General features: G+C 51.2%; 1 protein-coding gene across 1 annotated transcript in view; it reads right to left on the reverse strand.

The window, feature by feature from the left end:
* The window catches only part of LOC122154873 (cadherin-23-like), a 165,373-nt gene that overhangs the window by 20,731 nt on the left and 125,263 nt on the right, over positions 1–19,379 (reverse strand). Inside the window, 2 exon segments of the mRNA XM_042807848.1 lie at positions 10,016–10,174; positions 10,975–11,124. Coding sequence (XP_042663782.1) covers positions 10,016–10,174; positions 10,975–11,124 — 309 coding nt within the window.

The raw sequence follows: 19,379 nt of genomic DNA on the forward strand, positions 1-19,379 counted from the left end.
TGATCTCTGAAGTATTCGCAAGAGCTCCTGGAAGCCAGTCACGCCTCCCACCTCTGCAACTCCATTTCATCCAGGTGACGAGCATCATCTGGGGCACAGCAGGGAGAGGGGGCAAAGCAAAGAGGGAGGGAAGAACTGAACTGGTCCTTGCCTGGAGATGGACACGAATATATTGCATCCCGGCCCGGAGAAAGGGAATGGCAATGCCCAACCTTTGTCCAGCAAGAATGAAGATAATTCCCCCTGAAACTGGATGCAGCCCGTGGTTGCTCCAAGTGTGAAGCAAACCCAGCTGGCGAGCAGGCTTTTCAGTTTGTCAGCAAGGGGTAGCAAGCCCAAAACACATCCCTTCCAGGCAGAGGCATTCCCAGAGAGAGCAACGGGGTGCTAATTGTTCAGCTCAAGGAAAACTGTAGTCCAGAAGCCATAGGCTGAGCTCTAGCAAGGCAACATTCTCGCTCCCCAGAAGCTGGAAACTACACCTGAGTCACAGAGAGCAAGCAGCCACTTCTCGAGGGTGTTTTAGGGGCTGGGGAGCCTTAGCTTTAGTCCTGTGACTGGAGATACCGAAAGAGTTTTGGCTACAGGACAGAGCAGCCAGCCATGGGAAGATGAAGCAGAGCCTATGGCTCGAGGGAGAAGTGGCCTCAAGATGGTGTGACCAGTCTTGGGAGGTTAATTTACACATCTCATAGCTCTGAAATGCCCACTTTAAGTAAATTAGCCTCCCCTTAAACACCCCGACAGCAGCTCGCCAGCAGCGTGAGGGGCTGCACAGGGCCACCTGCCCACCGGGTGACATTGCCGCTGTCACGGCGCCGCTTCAGCTAACGGCACCCACTGGGTGCCGATTCGCACGGGAGCTCTTTGCTCGAGAAACAGAGCCCCGGCTGCTTTGGGAGAGATGCGGGTGATAGGGGCACAGCTTGGAAACCACCTTAAAATCCCAGGAGCAGTGGCTCTGTTGGAGCTTTGCGGGTAGGAAAGCATGAGGGAGCTGCTCCTGGCTCAGAGGTGCCGAGCCTGGGGGAAGGACATATCGAGGTGAAGACGGCAATTGCCCCGGCGGGACTGTTGAGAAGGACGTGTGAAAGCAGGCTGTTCGCACGGCAACAAGTGCCACCTTGGGAAACATTCTTCTCCCTTCATCTCCCAAATCACCAGCCAAAGCCAGCAGCAAGGGAAAACCACCCAACCCTGTCTCCTACTGGGAACACTGGGAAGCGTGGGGGTATCCTGCTGCCCAGCTTGTGCTTTGCAGGATGTAATTTGGACAGGAACAGGTCTGCATTTGCTCCATGGTTTTCCTTCTCATCTCACAGGCTGGATTGGCTATTTTTTTTTTTGGGGGGGGTGGATGTGCGTGTATTTGTGTGTGTTGTGATTGTTTTTTTCCACCCTCCCCCCCACACCTCTGCACTTTAGCTGTGCATTTATCCTGACAGCTCCATCAGGACAGGGAGCGTCTGCAAAAGCTGCAATAAGTGTCTCTCTCCTCAGCGCTCAGGCTGTCATGATTCCTATTCCACCCCATTTCAGTCTTACGGATTGATATTTAGATTAAAGAGATAAACACAGCCAAAGAGCACTGGGCCCTGACAGAAAGACGAGGACTTCAGATCCGTCAATCATGCTGCTACCTGGTAACTCCCTCCTCTCCTTCCCTTTATTTATAGAGCTGGATTGATAAGAATATTTAACAGGAACAAGGAGTGCAAGTATATATATATATATATATTTTTTTTTTTTTTAAAAAAAAAAAAAAAAAAGAGAAGCACGCAGGAGGAAGACAAGCCATTCATGTTTAACTTTCCAGGCAATTTGGAATTGTCTGCTTTGATTATTTAACTATTTACTGTTTCTTGTATTTGCACTTTTCCTCTCCTCTTGCAGATAAAGGATTCAATTTTCTTTTAAGCGGTGAGGAAATTGAAAGAGATTTTGTTCTGTTTAAGCATAGCTGGAGTCAGAGCACCCGGGGGGATTGAGAACAACAAGATCAATTAAGATGCTAACAGGGAGGGCAAGCTGTGTGGGCCAGGGGAGGGGAGAAGGGCTGGAAGGAGGGATGAAGTCCAGGCTTGGAGGACATCAGAAATGTCCAACTGGGAGTCCTGCTCCTTCCCCAGCCTCTTCGAGCTGCTGCTGAGCCATGCTTTCATATTCCTACTAGTGTCCTGTGAACTCCCTCCTTTCCTAAATGTCCTCTCCTCATGCCTGAGCCCATCCTCCACAACACCCAGCTCACCCTGGATGCTTGACTGGCAGTCCCCCATTACCCCCTCCCTGGTGTTCACCCTCTCCAGCAAGGGCTTTCCGATACATTTTCCATTCACTTTGAGCAGAAAGGATGGAGGCTGACCCGGGAGTCCTTTTCTGCCAGTGTTTGACCATCCTGTACTCCCCAAACCCATGTGGGGAGGCAGAGGAGGCGCAAGCTACTGCTAATTTTGGTAGGTGACTCTGCTGAGCAGGAGACAGACTCAACCCCCTGTCAAAATTTAGAGGGTCAGCCAACTGGGAAAGATTGACATGCCCTGGGCTATCCTCATGGCAGCATCGGGGAATGCTGTCCTACTGACCACTGATGCCCTGGGAGAGGGTAGGCTGCACCATTCTCTGGTCCTAATACTGGGAGAGCACCCCAGGTGCCATGGATGGGGCAGGGGATGGTTTATCTCCTACCTGATTGCCTCCAGAAGCTGAAAGTATGCTCATTCCTGGAATCCTTTTCATCCATTCATTGTTTTCAAAGGTATTTCCCCACCTCACTCCCTGCTCTGACTGGCTACCTTCCTTACTCTGTGCAACCTTCTCAAAACTGGGGGTGACGTAGGCTGTCCCTCAAGGCTGATCCACACAGTCACCATCACCACGTGAGAGAGAAACACAGTGTGGGGGGAGCCCCTTGGCACAGCACCTCGCCAACCAGCAGCTCAAAGCTATTTCTGCCACTGCGTTCACTTTTTCTCCAAGAAAAAGGAGGGGAAAGAAAAGTTTTGGAGAGCGTGTGCCCTTGGCCAAAGGGATGGAGGAATGCAGGGCAGGGTGAGACCTCAAGGCTGCACAAGCAACTGGAGGAAACACCCCAGGTTTGCTAGCAAAGCCCCCTCCCACCCATGTTGGCCACGTGCACTTGGGAGTGGGCCAAACCCAAGGGATGCAACCCTCCTGGGCACCCCAAAGCTGCCCCAGGATCTCTGCAGAGCTCCGGGCCAGGATGCAGGAGCCCAGGGGCCACGGAATCCCCATGCCCCCGCTGAAGTCGCACCAGAGGCAGGCTGACGGCTGATTGAGAAAGCGATTTGCATTTTAAATAGGTGCTTATTGATGTCTGCAACTCTCCTTCCCAGGGTGGGAAAACTACATTATTACTTTCTTGTTGACTGGCGTTTACAGCTGGCTAGAAAGAATGGGAAAGAAAATCAGGCTGGGATCGATTTTCCCGTCCGCGATGCGAGGCCAAAGAGAGATCGAAGAAGCAGAAGAAAACTGACAGCTGGGTGGTAAAGGAGAGAAACTTTGCCAACCAAATTAAAGGTTGCCTTAATGAGGAGAGTAATGGAAGGTTAATTAGTGCATTTACTTCATTAGGCTCTTACTAACAAGGCTTCTCCCAAGGAATTGCAGTGGCGGGGAGGGGAAGATGAGAATCCAGGTGAATGGATGTGTCGGGGATGATCATCAGGGAGGGGACAACCCACGGAGGGCAGAAGAAAAGGACTATTCAGGAATGTGAACTAGAATATATATACATCTAAAATAATATATACATGCACACACATAGATATATATCTAAAAGAATATATAGGCAAATGCATTTGCAAAAAAAAGACAGAGGGACCTTCTCCTTACCCCCTCTGTAAAGTAATCAAAAAAATATAATCTGAAACCCAGGAAAAAAAAAGGAAAAGCAGTGTTTTTTAAAGCACAAGACTGTTTTACGGATTCAGATTATCAAACCCCCGAGGGAACATGGTGCTTATTTTACCTGCCTTGCTGCATACCACAAGCTACAAAAAATCATTCCCATGCTGAAATCGATGCCTGATGGTTGAATCAGGCGCCGTAGTTTATAGTCTGAGGTCTGTGGACTGCTGGAGATACTCAGACTATTCCTGAGGGTCTGCAAAAGATAACTCTGGAAAGCACACCAGTCGTGTGCGTGTGGGACATCTAACAAAGCTCTGAAAAGTCTCAGCAGCCCCTCCAGACTTCTTGAGGGTGGTTTTCCTGGGGAGAAACCCAGCACCATCCCAGCCCAGAAGTATTTCTGAGTAAGGAGGACCCCAAGGCAAGGCAATGAGCATAACCTCACAAGGATGCGGGAGGATAAGGTCCCAGGGAGAAGTCAGTCACTGACTCAGCAAGGATGCGGGACAAATCTCTACACAACCACCCTGGGGAGACATTGATGCTATTTTTAAAGTATGGCTGGCCTGAGAGAGGTGCCTGAACGGGCAGCTGGCTCGTCCGACCTGACCTGAGTAAGGAAAAGCCAGCAGGAGAGCATCAGGAGCTGCAGGGGTTAATGCCTCTGCTGGGAGAGGCTTGTGTGGGGGCTGAAGGTGAGCAGCCAGATTTATCCCCTCCCTGCAGACCCCTCTGCCTCCCTCCTCTTCATCCCAGCCACGTGCCAGGGAGCAGGGGCTGGGAGGGGGCCACGCCGCAGGCTCCCCAGCTCGCTCCTGCTTGCCAGCCAGCTGATGAAGCCCACGGCCACCGATCCCAGTCTGTGCAGCCAAGCCAGACCCGGGCAAATAAAGCGGAGAGGAGGGATCACAGAGCTAGGATTACTTTCCACACTTCCCTGGAGAACCATTTTTCTCCAGACCCTTCAAGGCAAATCAAATGCATTGTTGTGTTAAAAACAAGTTACTCTTGGTTTGTTTGGGCTTTAATGATTTTGGTTATCAGAGCTTTTCAGGAGGACTTCGCCGTGCAGATCTGTAGTGTATGAGGAGCTTAAGGAGACCTCCCACCCCTTAATTCTTACCTCCCGCTGGGTCGTCTTAGGCCCCTTCCCCATTCCTCCAGGTCTAGCAAAAACACAACCACGGAGAGCGAGGCATGTGCCTACGCTCCCACGCAGGTCCCTGGCTTTTGGGAAGCCGGCACCACGCTGACCCCAGCTCACGGCAGCTGCTGTCAAAGCAGCAGTGTCCAAAGGCAGGTTTGGAGGGGCACGGTGCTCTCTGCACTCAGACCCTGCAGCCTTGTGAGGCAGCAGGACCCGGGCACGCTACCGGCTCAGCGTGACAGGCGCCAACAGACGCTTGCACCTTCCCTGCTCTTCCCAGCCAAGCATCCTCCACCGCGTGTGAAGGGCACGGCTGGTGCCTGAGCCCCAGAGCATCACCGAAAGGACCGGAGGGGGGATGCTGGACTGAACCCCTCCCTGCTCCTCTCCCTGTTGGGGAGAGCTCACTGGATGCTCGTCTGAGTCTTGGTGACCCCAGAAGCAAGACAGTTTTCATAGTTTCTTCCAGCCCAGAAAGTTTCCCAGCTGAAAGCTCCATGCTGTGCCAATGCCTCTCCCCCTCCCCAGGTCTCAGAAGAGCTCCTCATGGCAGCTAACTGGATGAGAGCCCAGGGGTCTGTTTTCAAACCTTCCATGCCTGGGAAAGGAAGGAGCAGAGACCTGAGCACCCAGGCCTGATGCCTGCCCAGCGTCAGTCCTCTTCACAACCGTCGGGCATGGGGGGCCCGAGGCTTTTCTTTCTGCTCCTGTCTCAGCTGATGTGCTACACGAGGGCTTGCAAAGCAGCGATGCTACTCCCTGATGCCGGCAGTGAGGCAGCGCGGAGCAGGACGGAGAGCAGCAGCAGCATGGAGACACAGACCCGAGGGCTTCTGCTGCCTCTGGGCTCGGGCAGGACTAATGGACTGGCCCCACCAGGTCCTTCCCAGTCCTGGATCTCACCCCCTGCCTCCCGGTGCTCTGTCTCAAAGCAGAGGGCATTCCTTCTGGGTCTCTCCCCTCACTGCCTGCTCCCACACAACTGCTCTTCTCCTGCAGAGGGGATTTGCCCTGGGAACGTCACCATTTAGGACAGACCTTGCTTCACTCAAAGCTTGTCCTGATACTGTTAGACAGTGGTGTGGATGTTGGACCATGCCCTTTTATCTGTCCCTCCTTCATCTGCCTGTTGATTCGTCCCCCTTGGCAACACACTGATCCTCTATCTGGTCTGAGATCCACAGATGTGTCTCTACTCATCCTCTCCTCCTGCTCAGCTGGGAGAGACAGGGCTGGAGATACTCTCCTCTCTCCTGCTCATCTCACCGCAGGAGAAAACCAGTTGTTGACACCTGCTTTGGAAGATGTTTGCTAAACCCATCACAAGCACTGATCATGGCTACAGCTGAACATGGCCATTCATCCACCCTAGCACCGTCCTTCCCCACGGCTTCCCATCACACACAGCCCTGAGCCCTGTGCCCCGTGCTGGAGCTGGATCCCCTGCTCATTGCACCTTTCCAGGGCACAGCTTTCCAGCTCCCTGCTAGTAGGAAAGCCAGTGCCCACCGAAAACCACCAACTGCCCAGGCAGCACTAGGCTGGGGGTGTCAGAGCCCCACTTAATTTAGGGTGCAGTATATGTTCTCGCTGCCTTCCGTTCCTGGAAGGCATGAAGTTATACTGGCTGCCTGCTTGCTCAAGAAGTGTGAAATTCTTTCTTTGACCTTTTCTGTTATGTTATTAAAAGGCTTCATGGCCAGTTGTTTCAGAAAAAAAAAAAAAATTTCAATATCTGTTGGTAGCTGGGGCAGAACTTGGTTATATCTTCAGGCTGAGCTCTCACATCCCTGCTTCGCTCCAGCCTCGCAGAAGGAGCATGTCACTGTATGGGACCTCTGAGACTCTCCAGCCTGTCTTTCCCCTGCAAGGCAGGGCCTGGGGCAGGGAAAAAGAGAAGTTTGCACGGGGAGAGGCCACCAACAACTGCAGAGGCCCGGACAGCCTGCTCACTCCTCTGTTGGGTTGCGACACACATGTAACTCCAAACTGCAGGGGTTTATGTTCCAGGGCAACATGGGACATTTGACTGGAGTAAGGATCCCTTCACGCCGGTCTCTGCAAAAACAAATACACAAGCCATCTCTGGCTTAAGGGGCTTATCACACGGGTAAAGAGCATGGAGGCAGTAGAGAAGGCTGCCTTTGGGCATACTGCAGGCTCCCTGCACACGGCAGGAGCCATTCCTGTGAAGCCTGGACTCTCCAGATGTTCTCGTGCAAGCAAATGACTACCCAAATCTATATGATAAATACCTTAAATGAACAGAATTAAACAGATGGATGGATGAATGTATGGACAGGGAGACAGAGGGAACACAAAGTAGAGAATACAGGGCAGAAAAACAAAATTTTAGAGGGTGGACAAGGCTGTGCCATGCCAGGGAAGTAACAGAGATTTGCCCAGGCAGCCACAGGGGCGCGTATCCGAGCCCACGCATCTCTGGGCAAAGGGAAAGAGGCAGAGAGCGGAAAGCAGGCAGTGGCTCTGGGTCCCTGCTGGCTGCCCGCACTTCGGGTTGTTTTACAGTTGATTTATACGTGTAACAGGCAATGTTTCTCTGCTGTCACTGACATTAGGAGCTGAAATGCTGCAGAGACGAATGGCCATTTGTCACCGCAAATGAAGTCTGCTTGCTCTTTTTTTTTTTTTTTTTTTTTTTTGCCTTGCCATTTTTGGCTGGCCAAGCAGAGGGCAGTGGGGAAAGGGAGGCAGCCAGGAGGGCGCCTGCTCGGCAGGGTAGGCTCAGTGCTCTTTCTGGGTCGTGAAGGAAACCCTTTCCTCTCGCCTACACCCACCTGGCCACGCACAGCCAAGGGGGCTAGCAGGGAAACGGCTTGCTGGAAGATGGGCAACCAGCCCAGGGTCTTCTGGGCTGCTGGGCATAACTTCTCCTCCTTCCCCAGGACATCGAGCTGGGCAGAATACCAGTGTTCTCCCATTGCCTCGGCCCCTGTGGTTTTAGCTGCTCGTCTCCCCGCTGGGAAGGAGCTGCAGGCACTGCTCTGCCCTGCCAGCTGGGCTCAACCATCACCAGCAACGGCTGGTGGGAAGCCATCCGTTGTCCTTCGGCGACTGCTCGCCCAGCCCACACGCTCCCCCGTTCATCTCGATCTCATAAACCTCTTGATTTGTCCTTAGCACCCTGGAAACCCATCGCCCCTCCAAACGCGTGGCACAAAACCCGCACTTGTTTGCACAAAGGGGCATTTTGCAGCACTGAGCAAGGAGGGAGCCAACAAAAGTCCCCTTCCACGAAGACGTCATTCAGTGGCCACCAAAGAAGCGGGCACTCCATGTGGCTGGCCAGACTTTCTTCAAAAAGCAACCTCTAACCCCTGTGGGGTAATACGCATAGAGAGCTCCCAGGCAAGCGGAGATGAAGGAAGAAAAGGTAGAATTTATTAGCAAGGAAAGCAGACTTTTTGTCTGTGGCACGTGGGACAGTTGGAGAGGCACGGCACAGACGGGCAGCGCCGTGGAAGCGAGCAGAGGGCAGCATCTCGAAAGGCGAGCGGCAGCAGCAGGAGGAGCTGGTACTTTATGAGTGTTGTTAAAAGTTTGGGATCAGCTGGGAGGGCAATCTGGATTTCAGCACTAATTACAACCATTCTGATTTATCATAGAAGATTCAACTCCTGGCATTTTGCGTTCCCTCCGAAATGCTGGCATAGCTGGAAGTTGGGGGAAGAGGAGACGCAGTAACAATCTCATTGTTTAGTGTCTGATGGCCTGACTAGCTAAACATCTGCTTGAAATATTAATAACTGTCAGATGGGAACAGCTCAGGGGCTCTATACAGTTTCACACCATCTGTTTGTAGAGTAAACACACTTACGCACAGGCGCATACACCCAACCCTTTTGTCAGGGCTTTTATTCTCTGGACCAGCACGTCTGTGAGGGTGGGCGACCAGCAGCTCTGTCCTGGGAGAGCAGAGGCAAGGGGGGGGCTGGGAGGGCAGCAAATTCATCTGCAACTAACGACAGCAGTCGTAATGCACCCAAAGTCTAGCAGGGGTTTTGATGCTCCCCTCTTTGATATTTCCTGTCCCAGAGGAGTTTTGCTTCCTATTTTGATTGTTTTCCAGCACAGGGTTTTGTTCTGGTTCTTGCTGTGTCCCACACTGGCACTGACATCAACTGATATCGCCCTTGCTCTCCAGGAGAGGTAGCTTCTTGCCAGGGATTTTGGGTGCTCCCACCACCCCACATGGGATGGATGGGCCCTATGGAAATGTCCCGCTACCGTCACCACCTCTGCTGCACCACCGTTCTGCTGCCAGCCATTTAATACCACGCTCTGCTGAATACAATCATTTCCCTCTTTTTCCACCTTTCACCCTCTTACTGGCTCAGCTGACCTCAGTTTAGTTGAAGAAGATGATGCTTCCAAACAGGGCTGTGAGAAAACCCACCCTGAAAGATAAATGTCAGGTGTTCACTCTCACTGATTAAGTGACCATGTCCAGTAAGTACCAGGGCATCTTTTCTCATAAGAAGTAAGGTAAGAGAGAGGCGGTGAATATGCGATGGGACACAAGCCATATACACAACTATCGTACTCGGTGGATCCCATGCAGTGAGGAGGAGGGAGAAGCAAAATCGTGACCTCTGGGATCAATACCTGCAGAAGAAGCTGCTGTCTGCAGATGAGAGCTTTCAGGGTAGGGTTCTCCTTGAGTTCCCGGTATGGTGGGAACCACACACACGTGTCTCCCAGAGACCAAGAAAGGTTAAGGTATCTGCTCCAAAAGCCCATAGGAGGGCTACACCCCACCCCACTGCTCCCTTACCACGTGCATCTCCCACTGCTCCCTTACCACGTGTATCTCCCACTGCTCCCTTACCACGTGCATCTCCCACTGCTCCCTTACCACGTGCATCTCCCACTGCTCCCTTACCACGTGCCCCAGCCCACCCCTCGGTGATGGGCACTGCAGAGCCACACGCGTGCCAAGGACTTGGCAAAGAGAGCCACGATGCTCCTACTCACATGGACCTGGAGGACAGTGGTCCCCACGGTGGTGTTCTCGAAGAGGCTTACGTTGTACAGGGCCTTGCTGAAAATGGGGCGGTTGTCGTTCTCGTTGATGAGGTTAATCTTCACGCGCGCAAAGCCAACGTGGTCTGGGACACTCTCGTTTGCAAAGAGCTGGGCAGAGACGGGAAACGAAGGGGAAGGTTGGAGACACTGTCTGGGAAGCTTGGGGGAGTGATCTGTTCTTCTTTAACAGAGGGAACAATGCTCTCCTGAGCTCCCTCACCAGATGAGCCAGATCAGTGCTAGCCACCAAAGCAGATATGCTCAAAAAAAATGAGAAAAGAGACCCTTTCTCTCTCCCCTGGGAGCTGCTCAGCTCTGGGTGACCTCAGCCCTTGGGCAAGCCAAACACCCTGCCCCACTTGCCCTCAGCAGCCTCAGCATCTTCTTGGGGAACCAGGACCAGCCACACCACCACAGCCTGGAGCAAGGGTAGGAAGAGTTTTACTCATCTTTCTCCACTAACGCATGAAAGCCTCTCTGCCAGGACCAACACTGCTAGTGTGGTATGAGCCTGCTTTGCCTTCCTTGAGAATTTACAGCTCATGCGGAGAGCAGGACAAAGCTGGAGCAGGAGCCTGGGGAGAGTTTTGCTGCCTGATAGGTGCACTTAAAACAAAGTTTTATGCTCTATAAAGCTTTTACAGCCTTGTGACATAGCAAGCGGGAATACGCTCTGCTTAAGCTCTTGCAGCTGAGCCTTTGGATTTTGAAAAGAGAGAGAAGGCACAGAGCAAATCTCTTCCCCACTTCTTCCTTTTTCTTTATTACTATTTCAGTTTTTTGGCCCTTTAGTAATGCTCTGGAGTTTCACAGTGTGGACTAGAGAGAGGAAGAGAGAAGCCTGATTAAAGGTCACTCTTAGGTCACTCTTAAAAATACAGATGTAAAGCACAGGGGTGCAGCCTTACCGAAAATTCGTAGCGAGGAATGGTCTCAAAGTCCAGCGGCACTGCCACGCGGATGCGGATGTCTGCCTTCCCCTGGACGGAGGTCGGTGAGATGATGAAGTGGTTGGAGTTGTTGCCCACCAAGTAAACCTCAAAAACACTGTTGGGTCCCTGGGAAAAGGAGAAAGGAAGGTTGACAGCGGCAAAGGAGGAAGGACCCGGTGCAGCCGTGGGGTAAGGCTGCAGGCGAGTGCAGGATGAAAGCACCGACCCGACTGCAAAGCCTGTGCATTGGGCACAAACGTGTCAGTGCCAGCAGCTTGGGCACAGCCCCTTGCCTTCAGACATGTAAAAATGCAATTACTGTAGATGCAGGGGAGTGTTTCTCTGCTTGGGTTTGGTTAACTGAGTCACAGGGTTAGGCACCGACCGTGAGCACCCTTTGCTGCGTTTTATTATGCTTACTGGGTGTACAACGCGTGTGATTTCTGTAAACCTTCTTTTCATATGCACTCATTTTATACAAAATCCATATGCACATGAAAAGGACGCGTCCTGGGGATGAACCTGCACAGCACACAACTGGAGGGAAAATCCGTTTTGCTGTTTCAAGATCCATGCACCGCACAGGCTATCGCACACCAGGATTTCATTGCCTTGTGCTGCAGGGCACAGCATGGCTGCCTCTCCCACGCAGAGGGCTCTTTCCAGTAAGACAGCTCAAACTGTGAACTGGAAAACTCCAACTCTCCCAAGACCTGGCTGGCAAAGCAGCAGGACCACCGACGTACTGACAGCAGCACTTTAGGACTCTCGCTCCAGGCACAGCACCCCTTCCCAAAGCACGGCCCAGCAGAGCACATGAAAATCAAGCTCAGAAGCTGCCAGAGACGAGTTTCCAATTTTCCCCGAATGACCTCCCTCCTATCAGAAAAAGGGACCAATTAAATGCACAAAGGGGCACTAATAGCAAAAGCTGGCTAAGCGTGACCGCCGAGAGCTGGCGACACGAGCAGAATCCCTGCTTGCCCTTCTCCCTGCACCCCCCCAGGAGCCCTCGATCTCCAGCGGAGCCACGCAGCAGCAGAGAGCCCCGAGGGCACCCAAAGAGCAGCACAAGCAAACCCTGAGGGCACCCACCACCCCAGGGGCCCAGCATCGCTCAGCTGGTGGACGATGGCCGGAGGAAAGAAAAGGGACCCATCTTGATGCAGTCTTAGCTCCTTCCAAAAGCTGTTTTGCTGGCAAACTGGGATGTGCCAAGCCCGGCACGAGTGAGGGATGCTCCCTGATGCTGATACAGAGCCTAGGAGGGAGGGAGCAGGGGATACAGAGGATGGCGGGAGGAAGCATCACTCCCCAAGCCGTCATTTTGTACCCTATACTTAAGATGCCAATTTATAACAAACAACCATTTTCCACCAGCAACAAAAAGCCATTTCATTGAGGAATTTCTGCCCAGCTCTGCTGCTGAGCCCTTGGTGCCTCTCCCAGGGCCTGGTGCCCTCCCTGTAGTACACAAAAGCACCTTTCGTGGCGGTGAGATGCGAGGGATTTTCTTGGAAGCCGGGGAGGAGTGAGTTTGTTGGAGGCATGAGATAAAAGTTGAAACATCAAAAGAAACCCAAGTATTTGTGGGAAGAGAGCTGGGTGGATTAATTCCCCTCCAGCTGGGGAAGGAGATCAGCCTCTAGATACCCACCATCCCTAATTAGCAGCCCCTTGAGTGCCTCAGTCTCCCCATTTGAGGTCTGGAGAAGGGGAATACATCTGCCTCTCGGGAGGGCTGCTGCGAGTTGCCATTTATATATTTATTCAGCTATTTAGTTTTTTGTTTCTGCCCCCATGCTGCTTTCCTTGCTCCTAGTTCCCGGAGCCTGCGAGCCCCCTGCGGATGGCTGAAAGCAAATCTGAATATTCAAATTGTTATCAGCTGCCCAGCAGAAGGGGCTGGCTCAGCCCGGCTCACAGCTAGTACCCCCCGCTTTGGAGGAAGCCACGGGGAGCTGCTTACATTTTCCTCACCCCTTCCCTACCTGCTCCTGCCACCCAGAGCAAACAACGGATCTGAAATGTGTTTGTGAAGAAGAAAAACAAGCACTGTCTCCTCGGGCTCGCAAAGGTCCTGGGGTGCAGTGGCGGGCCCATAGCCGAGCATCATCTCTTTGCAGTGCCGAGGATGAGGATGGGCTGCACAGGCGTACTATCGGTGCACAACCTGCTTTACCTGCTCGTTTCCCTGCTTCAACCCCTTACCTACCAGCTCCCGCGCCGCTCGAGGTTTTTTTCCCCATCGCTGAAAACAAATTGGCTCCTTTGCCTTCCTTTAGAGGCATAAATTAACGAGCAGCCTGCCAAAGCTTAGCAACCCCACAATAATAAACCCGTCTGCACGCACCCTCCATCCAAAACAAATGGAGCCATAAACAGGCTTCGGAGGGAAGTTTGCTATTGCACAAAGCCGGGACATGGCCGCACGTTTCCCAGCTCATCTCCTCCTGTGCCAGTGCGCGGGGCCAGCGCTCGCTGTGGCTCGAGGCTGCTGCCCGCTGCCTCCTTCCCGGCAATCGAACCTCCTCCCAGCCGTAGCCGGCGCCGCAACGGATGGAAATTTCATGTCAATTCAGCTAAAAGACAATCGTAGCTGCAGTTGGGCATAATTATTACTTTGTTCTTCGCGTGTGTATTACTTGGAGCGTGTAATAGGAGCCGCGTCGTGTCCCTGCTGCCACGATGCCAGCATCAACCTCATGCCGATACCCAACTTCCAAAAAAGTGACCGCTGACTGATCCACCCCCAATGCTTCACACTCGAACAATTTGTGACGGACCTGTTTGCCAGCCCCACGTGCCCAACGGCCTTCTTAAATTCCAGGGGGCTGGAGCAGAGGGGAGACCGTCCCTCGGCACAGTCAGCACAGCCTGGACTGGCAGGCAAGGGCAGAAGCTCAGGCGTGAGGCTGTGAGATGCCAGGAGGTGGGTACGTGTGTCCCCTCCAGAGGTCCCAGGCGCCATGTGGGACCTGCTCACGCACCTGCTATGAATCACGGCCAAAAGTCTGCTCTCCCAACCCACAAGACGTGCTCACAGGGCATGGTTCAGCAGGGAAGCCCTTCTCACATCAGGAGGCCAGGAGCAGCCACATCAGCTGTTCCAGCTTTGACTGAGGATGGATCGAAAGCTTTATCCCTGCTTTTCCATGTAATATTGCCCACTGGCTTCATCCATCACTCCCACTCCCACCCAGCCCCTTCCTCATGGGAGTGCACACGGAAACGCTTCAGAAATTATTCAACCCCCCCACCAGTCAAAGCAAGTATTTAGCATCACTTACCAAGGGCTACACAAAAACCCAAAGTAAAAAAAACCCAAAGTAAAAAAAAAAAAACCCAAACAAAAAAAACAGGACCAAACACCTAGAGAAGCAAACAACCCTTTTTCAACCACGCTCCCTGCAATCACCGAGGTACACAGGTAGGTTGGTGGCTTGGCCTGCAATCATTTTCAGCACAAAGTGAGGTAGATTTGGGAAAAACAGCCTGGGATCCTCAGTCTTCTTCTCTTCATGCTGCCTCAGTGCAGGGCTGCCTTTGGTTCCCTCTACTCTAGCTCAGCTGCAGCTCACTTTTCCAAAATGGAGAGCCCTGCCTTTCTGAAGCACAAAATCCAGTGTAACTCCAGCTTTCCTCCCAGCCACTTTCTAGGCACAGGTTATTACCTACAAAAAACTAAGGAGTGTTTGATATCCCTCATTCTGGCAAGTTTGCAAAGAAAGGAAAGCGCTAAGAGTTCAGGAGTGGTGGAGGAAGAAGGGAAAAAAAGGAGGTGTGGGTTTTTTGTTTTGTTTTTTTTTTTTTTTTTTTTTTTTTTTAAGAAAGCAATTAGTGCCTCTTTCTACAGCTTGGATACTTTATGCTTGGTTCTAGCTAGTCAGAGACAAATAATGCGTAATCCTTCCTTTGAAAACACAAAGCATAAAGAGGGTTATTCTCTCCACCCACTTCAAGGCATTTAACTTGAGTGCTCTGAATAGCCTCTCCAGAGTTGCCTGCCTCTCCCACACTGTCCATCCCGCCAGCTCGGGCTCCCAGTGCCCATTGCTTGCCTGGCACCCACTGCCCACCACCAGGCACCCCAGCACGACAGCATCAATAACCCTTCTGAGGGCTCGCTGGGCATGGGTGCTTGGCCCCTGCATCCTTAAGGACCTCACTGGTGTCACGAGTGATGCAGGATGCCTGGAGCAACATGTTCCCCAGCTTTTTGGACCCTCCTCCCCACGCTGGTAGCCCTTTTCTCCCATCTTTCTGTCCGTCCTAAGTGTCAGTCCTTGCCCGCGTCCCCCCTCCTGGAGGAGTTTTCTCCTTCCCCGCTCTCCCCAGGTTATCTGCTGAATTCCACACACGCCTGCACAGACGGGATCAATCCGAGGCTGCCTCGCCTTCAGCTTATCTCTGCTCCAAATGATTGATTTTCCCTCTTTAAGGGTAATTTGCTGGTGAATTCCATGTATTGCAAAAACCCCTGTGAAATCTAATTCAGCCCGACTGGCAGCTGGCACTTTTGGGAGAGAATACTCGAGCGCCGTCAATTCCCCTCACAGTTCCTTGCTGTGTAGATCATATTTATAGTGCGCGTGTCTGTCATATGCATATATATGCTATGGATGATTCATATATTGCACCTGCACACGCATGGGCACATACGATGTCCCTATGCGAGTCTCTGATGTAGCTTTATGCAACAAATACCGTGTATTCCCATGGCCTAGATTTTCTTCTTTTAAATTCCCCATTTATCTTCCTCAATATGCTTATTTTGGAGAATTGTTTCAAAATTATTTTAAAATGTCAGACCATCAAGCTCGTGCTTTATACAGCCTCTGCCCTTTTCTTCCTCTTCAGTCAACCGCGTCAAGGAAAATCAAGTATAAGCCACGGTAGAAGAGCTGGTTTCTCTGGCGTGCCCTGGGAAAGTACGCTGCCATTTCTTTTAATATACCTCTGTGGATCTTGCAGCAATAGGAAGCTCAAATGAGGGATGCCCTGAAGGATGCCCGGCTCCTTCTCCTGCATGGCCAAACCCTTGCCTTCTCCCTAAAATACTGCATCAAGTCACCAGGCTGTAAACCACCAACATATCCAGAAAGGATATCCACGTGCCCCCACCTCAGCCAGCCCTGGAGCAGATGAGCCTGAGCTAACCAGGCCTCCAAATTAATGTGAACTTATTCCATAGCTCAAGGATCTTGCTCTCAACCTGGAAGCAAACCTTGCTGCAAAAGTGGATAACTCAAGGCTCTGATCTTCCGTCTCATACACAGGAGTTATTTGTCCCTGCTGATTTATTGTGACATGAAGGAGCAGAGAATCCAACCCCAGCTGGGGAGTGTATATACATACCGGCCTCCTGTGGTGTCCATTTGAGTATAAGCTCGGTCTAAATACTGGGAAACTTTCACAGATTTTCATAAACAGCCCTCAAATAGCTTTGGAAAGGTATTCAGATGGTTTGCATTCTATCTGGCAGAGAGGGAAACTCAGCTGCACAGAGGTTATACTTTTTTCTTGGTTCATAGGAGGCCGGGTCCAAAACCCTGTGCAAACACCTGATTTCTCCTGCATTCAAGTGTTTGTGATAAGCCATAGAGAATGCAAAAAGAAAAGCCAGCCCACCCGGTTGAACACCGTTTGCCTGCACCCCAAATTCACGCCTGGGGTGTTCTCAGCTCAACTAGGGCGCATCCTCTTGAGATGCTCCTCGTCCCACCTCTCATCCCAAGCCAGCTCCTCCCGCAGCAAGACCACGACCACGTTTGAGAGACAGCAGCTGGGAGTTTGCAAGGGAAAGACTCAGAGGAACAGGTTTCTCCTTGGAGGCACCCTGCTTGGGTACCTCATCTGAGGTGTTAATGCCAGCCGAGCTCCAGAAAAGCACTTAAACACAGTGGTAAATTCAAGCGCATGCTTTCAAGCGCAGTCTTGTGTGCAACGTAAATACATTTTTAAGTGCTTTGCTGAATCGTTTAATCTAACTCCTTCAAAAAGCAATCATTTAAGTTTGTGCAAAACACACCAGAAGAAAGACCAAACCCTCACCATTTAAAAAGGCCGCGTGGGCCTGGCTACAAAACACCTACTTGTTTAACGGCCTTGGCAGCCCACGTAGTGTGTTTTAAGGGCCAGACCCATGCAACACCCATTTCCCCAGCTCCACAAAGAAACAACTGGGGTATGATGGAAGGCAGGTTACCCAAAGTCACCCAACTCTTGCTTGGGGCAAGGTTCAGGAGTGGGCTGCTCCGTCTGAGAAGGACCTCAACAAGTGTGAGGGCTGAAGGAACAGCATCCAAACTCGCTGCTGGAGGGCTTGGCTCAAGAAAGAAACCAATCTGCCAAGAGACTCTCCTAGGACTTAACAACATCGACTGGGAGGCAGGAGACAAAACTCAAGCAAAACGATCTTCCCAAAGACTCTAGCTTTGATTTCATGTGTCTCTATCCATCTGCTCTCATTTATTTATTTAGCTGCCATCCCCAGAGACGTGTATAATTCTCTTCTTGTTTTCCTTTGCCCTTTACACAAATGAATCGTGTCATCTCCAGCATGAAGGCTGTGTTGGCAAAATAGCTTCTGTCAGCCACATCCTCAGTCACATCCTTGCCTGTAGACCTCCATCTTCACCATCCCATTCCTCCATCCCTGCACCCACAGAGCTGAGAGCCTGGCACCATCTTGGCTACCTCAAATCCAGATGGTTTGTAAAAGCCTCACAATTCTCGTGAGGTATTTGAGCATCCAAAATACCACTGCCAGGCAACTATCTTCCCTTTATGTAAGTTTTTTGCTGAAAGTTTGGGGGTCTTGGGACATCTATAAATACACTGCCCGGGAACCAGTGCTAGAACAAGCCTGGCTGCAGATGCAGTTTCACTTCTATCTCACATACAACTTTTTCATGACCTGGGTATCCTCTCCCCATTTTTTTTTTCCTCTAAAGTGCTACCTTGATGGTTAATCCAGTTTCAAGCATCCACGAGAGGAAATAAGAAAGATCCACTGTAAGATAATGCAGAAAGAAAGATCCCAATTGCTTAGAACTTTCCTCCCTCCAGAAATTCCAAGGCATCAGCACTCCTGTACTTCTTATCAGTGAAAATAATGCTATGGTAAAAGCAACCCGTGCTAATATGACAGTCTCCGAAGACACGTACAGTAAAACTCCTTTGGACTCCCCTAGCGCAAGAGGTCTTCTCTCAGCAGTTTTAAAAATCTCAACCAATTCTTTTGGGGAAATCTCGGAAAGTTAAAGAAATACATCAAAAGAATGAGTCTATTTTTTGCTGGCGCGATCGGGAAGGCAAGGCTATTTTTTATTCTCCCATTTTAAAATTAGCAAGGCTGAAAAGTGAATTCCTGAATGGGAGTCACTCCAGTAAAATGAGCTTTTAACCAGAAATAATGACAGATCCTTCATCCTTCTGGCACAAACAGAAGTGTTACAATGCCCTTCAAGAACGGATCTGCTGACATCTCTCAGAAAGCACGACAGTGGCTTTATTCAGAAACTATCCTAAGCATCTGTCATACCCATATCTTCTTTATTAGCAATTGACATTTTCAAGAAAAAACAGTCTCTTTATCTGCTTAATAGCTCATCTGCACCTCTTCAGGCTGAACTCATAACTCTCAGATGGTGATATCACGTCACAAGTAGACTATTAGTTCTGTGTCATAATCACTTCACATGAAAAAAAATGGGATTTCTGGGTGGCTTTACGAGACGTGGTGAACTCCACCCAGGGCTGGGGAAAAGCAAATCCATCATTTCAGCCAGCAGAGGCATCTCAGAAGATGCACATTTTAACTGACCCACCAGGATTTTGGGGGGACAGGGGGAGATGTTCCATTTTGTATTCCTCGGTGCTATCGCATCATTTACCCGAAGCATCAGGAAAACGTGCTGGTGATGCTGTTTATTCTGACAAACCCTCTCCCCTCAACCCTCGCTCAGCCTGAAGAGGAATAGGGATGGCAGGACCCTGTAGCCAGAGCCTTTCTGAGGGATTTCAGAAAGTTCACCATGAGGTGTCAGCACTTGTTTGAAGCAGACACCACGCAGCGTGTGGGGTTGGAGGGTACCGGCACACAGAAGCAGCCAGACGTGAACCTCACAAGTCAAATAATCAGAGTAATTGAAGGCTGCGAGCTCAAGGCTGGAAAACATGCTGCAATCCCTACGTGGCACGGACCGGTGCGTAACAAATAGGAGCTCCATTAACATGAGGGAAGAACAAGCCTCCAACGCTCCCGGCTCGTTTGCAGTGATGAACCGGTATCCCAGTCCCGGCCATGCTCACGCTTCCTCCAGCCCCGTGCTGGCAGGTATCTCTTACCTCCTCCCTGATAGCAGCAGTACCTGTCC

This window comes from Tyto alba, unplaced genomic scaffold (genome assembly GCF_018691265.1).
Source record: "Tyto alba isolate M040663 unplaced genomic scaffold, T.alba_DEE_v4.0 Super-Scaffold_1, whole genome shotgun sequence".
In the NCBI taxonomy this organism is placed as follows: domain Eukaryota; kingdom Metazoa; phylum Chordata; class Aves; order Strigiformes; family Tytonidae; genus Tyto; species Tyto alba.